This window comes from Empidonax traillii, unplaced genomic scaffold (assembly GCF_003031625.1).
Source record: "Empidonax traillii isolate 1590-97213 ecotype Southwest subspecies unplaced genomic scaffold, ASM303162v1 scaffold3609:size12058, whole genome shotgun sequence".
NCBI classification, from domain to species: domain Eukaryota; kingdom Metazoa; phylum Chordata; class Aves; order Passeriformes; family Tyrannidae; genus Empidonax; species Empidonax traillii.
In genome coordinates, this window is record NW_020958802.1 from 4489 (window position 1) to 7846 (window position 3358).

Below are 3358 nucleotides of genomic sequence, written 5' to 3' on the forward strand. Positions count from 1 at the left end.
CCCATAAATCCCTGCCCTGACCCGATTCCCGCTGATCGTCCCGCTCCAGGCCGCGATTCCCGTTGGGAATTCCCTCTGGAATTGTGTCTCCCTGCAGGGAGTGGGTGCTGAAGAGCATCTGCAGGTGGACCCAGATGAGCTTTGGGATCCATCCCACGATCCCACAATCCCACAATCCCATAAATCTCCTCCCTATCCCGATTCCCACTGATTGTCCTGCTCCAGGCCGCGATTCCCGGCGGGAATTCCCTCTGGAATTGTCTCCCCGCAGGGAGTGGGTGCTGAGGAGCATCTGCAGGTGGACCCAGATGAGCTTTGGGATCCATCCCACGATCCCACAATCCCACAATCCCATAAATCTCCTCCCTATCCCAATTCCCGCTGATTGTCCCGCTCCAGACCGCGATTCCTGGCGGGAATTCCCTGATGTGGGAATTGTCTCCCTGCAGGGAGTGGGTGCTGAGGAGCATCTGCAGGTTGAACCACAACACTTTGGGATCCATCCCACGATCCCACAATCCCATAAATCTCCTCCCTATCCCGATTCCCGCTGATCGTCCCGCTCCAGGCCGCGATTCCCGGTGGGAATTCCCTCTGGAATTGTCTCTCCACAGGGAATGGGTGCTGAAGAGCAGCCTGCTGGTGGCCATGGCCGTTTACACCTACCTGAGGCTCCTCGTGGACCACCACGGGACCCCCCAACTGCAGGGGCTGCGCCAGAAGGAGGTGGATTTCTGCATCTCCCTGCTCCGGGAACGGGTGAGAGATGGGAAAAAATGGGAAAGAATTCCCAATTTTCCCCCCAGGAGGTGGATTTCTGCATCTCCCTGCTCCGGGAACGGGTGAGAGATGGGAAAAAATGGGAAAGAATTCCCAATTATCCCCCCAGGAGGTGGATTTCTGCATCTCCCTGCTCTGGGAATGAGTGAGAGCCCGGAATTGTTGGGAAAGAATTCCCAATTATCCCCTCCAGGAGGTGGGTTTTTGCATCTCCCTCCTCTGAGAATGGCTGAGAGCCCGGAAAAACCAGGAAAGAATTCCCAATTATCCCCTCCAGGGGGTGGATTTTTGCATCTCCCTCCTCTGGGAACGGGTGAGAGATGGGAATTGTTGGGAAAGAATTCCCAGTTTTCCCCCAGGAGGTGTGTTTTTGCATCTCCCTCCTCTGGGAACGGGTGAGAGCCCAGAAAAACCGGGAGAGAATTCCCAAATTTCCCCCCAGGAGGTGGATTTCTGCATCTCCCTCCTCTGAGAACGGGTGAGAGCCCGGAAAAACTGGGAGAGAATTCCCAATTTTCCCCCAGGAGGTGGATTTCTGCATCTCCCTCCTCTGGGAACGAGTGAGAGCCCAGAAAAACCGGGAAAGAATTCCCAACCTCCCCCCCAGGAGGTGGTGGAAGGGCAGGAAAACCCTCCTGGATCCATCAGAATCCACCCCTAATCCCAAATTTGGGGGCGTATCCCCCCCTAAATCCCTGTTTTCTTTCCAGCTTCTTTCCCAGGATCCTGGACAAGGAGCGGGGAGAGGAAAACTGGGAGATTTAATGGGCTGGTTGTTCCCTCTGGGAAAGGGGGAGAACATTCCCAAATTTCTCCTTGTTTCCTACCATTTCCCTGCCCACGTTCCCAATCCTGATCCCAGGTGGGGGGGGGGAACGGAGGGGCAGGATCGGGAATTCCGAGCTCGGAGCTGTGGGAAGGGCTGGGCTGCTCCTCCTCCCCTCCCCCCTTCATCAGATGACCAGGAAAAATGGGATATTTTTCCCTGTTTTTTTTTGTTTTTAATCCCAGTTCATGGATTGCTTCATGATCGGCCGGGATCTGGTGCGGCTCCTCCAGAACGTGGCGAGGATCCCGGAATTCGAGCAGCTCTGGAAGGACATCCTGCACAACCCTCAGGTGCTCAGCACCCAATTCACAGGTAACCTCCCCCACCCCCTGGAGCAGCTTTTTCCCTGGATTTTTTCCCAATTTCCCTGGATTTTCCTAATCTTCCCCCCCCCAAAAAAAAACGGGAATAAAAAAATCGCCTCGCTCGGATTCGACGCTTCCCAAATTTCCCTCGTCCCTCGAGCGACCTCATCCAGTGGGAAGAATTGTCCCCCCCTGCCTGTGGAATTGGATGATTCCAAATTCCAGCCTGGAATTCCGGGATAATTTAAAGCTGCTTCGTTTCGTTAACGAGTTGCAACCCCCTCCCCCCCAAAAAAAACCCCCAAAAATGGGAAGAGAAACTGGAAAAGCTCCATAAAAAAAAAAACCAAAAGCCAAGATTCCAGAGGCTGCTCCAGGAAAAAAAAAAAAAAACAGGAATTCCAGGAGCTCCAGCATCTGAAATTTGGGATTTGACCCCGCCCAGGTTGGGTTAAAATTTGAGGGGGAGGATTTAAAGCTGAGGGGGTGGATTTTGTGGTTTTAATCGACATTCATGATGTTCCTGTCGATTATTCCCTTCTCTGGGAATAGTCTCTCCCTTCGTGGCTGGTTCTGGAGGCGGGAATTCCAGGGAATGTTGGGAAAAATGGGATGCTTGGAAGCGTCTCCCTCCGGCTTTAGGGTCACCTTCAACATCCAGGGTGATCCTCTGGGAAAATCCCTAAAAAAAACCTTCCCCAGGCAGATGGTTTTGGGATCTTTCCGAGCCGAGTCTCGATCCCTGTTCCCTGAAATCCGTCGGATCGAGCTCTCTGTGTCTTCCCAGGGGTCCTGCAGCTCCTGCAATCCCGAACTTCCCGCAAATTCCTGGCGTGCCGCCTCACCCCCGACATGGAGACCAAGCTGCTGTTCATGACCTCGCGGGTAATTCCAGCAGAATTCCCTCCTGGATTCCCCCTGGCAGGGCTGGACCGGGGTTCTCCATGGATAGTTCCACCAGAATTCCCTCCTGGATTCCCCCTGGCGCGGCTGGAGCGGGGTTCTCCAGGGATAATTCCAACAGAATTCCCTCCCAAATTCCAGCTCTGCTGAGCTGGGGTTCTCCAGGGATAATTCCAACAGAACTCCCTCCCAAATTCCCTCCCAGCTCAGCCAAACCAGAGCCCTTCAAGGATAATTCCACCAAAATTCCCTCCCAGATTCCAGCTCAGCTGAACTGGAATTCTCCAAGGATAATCCCACAGAAATCCCTTCCCAAATTCTTTCCCAGCCAAACCAGGGCCCTCCAAGGGCAATTCCAGAGAAACTCCTTCCCAAATTCCTGAGAAACCCTTTCCCAAATCCCAGAGAAACCCCTTCCCACATTCCAGAGAAACCCCTTCCCAAATCCCAGAGAAACCCCTTCCCAAATCCCAGGGAAACCCCTTCCCAAATCCCAGAGAAACCCCTTCCCACATTCCAGAGAAACCCCTTCCCAAATTCC

General features: G+C 53.7%; 1 protein-coding gene across 1 annotated transcript; it reads left to right on the forward strand.

Annotated features, from left to right (window-relative positions):
- The first annotated feature begins 557 nt into the window (after nt 1-557).
- On the forward strand, nt 558-2967 carry INTS3 (integrator complex subunit 3). The gene is made up of 3 exons (XM_027910502.1): nt 558-759; nt 1792-1921; nt 2702-2967. The coding sequence occupies exons 1-3, from the start codon at nt 649-651 to the stop codon at nt 2965-2967; spliced, it is 507 nt and encodes a 168-aa protein (XP_027766303.1). The 5' UTR covers nt 558-648.
- The last annotated feature ends 391 nt before the right edge of the window (nt 2968-3358 follow it).

Excerpts from the sequence above, each read along its gene's own strand:
- INTS3 (XM_027910502.1), top strand. The coding sequence starts at position 649 with ATGGCCGTTTACACCTACCTGAGGCTCCTCGTGGACCACCACGGGACC. Across the intron at positions 760-1,791 it reads TCTCCCTGCTCCGGGAACGG|TTCATGGATTGCTTCATGAT; the intron begins GTGAGAGATGGG and ends TTTTAATCCCAG. Across the intron at positions 1,922-2,701 it reads GCTCAGCACCCAATTCACAG|GGGTCCTGCAGCTCCTGCAA; the intron begins GTAACCTCCCCC and ends GTGTCTTCCCAG.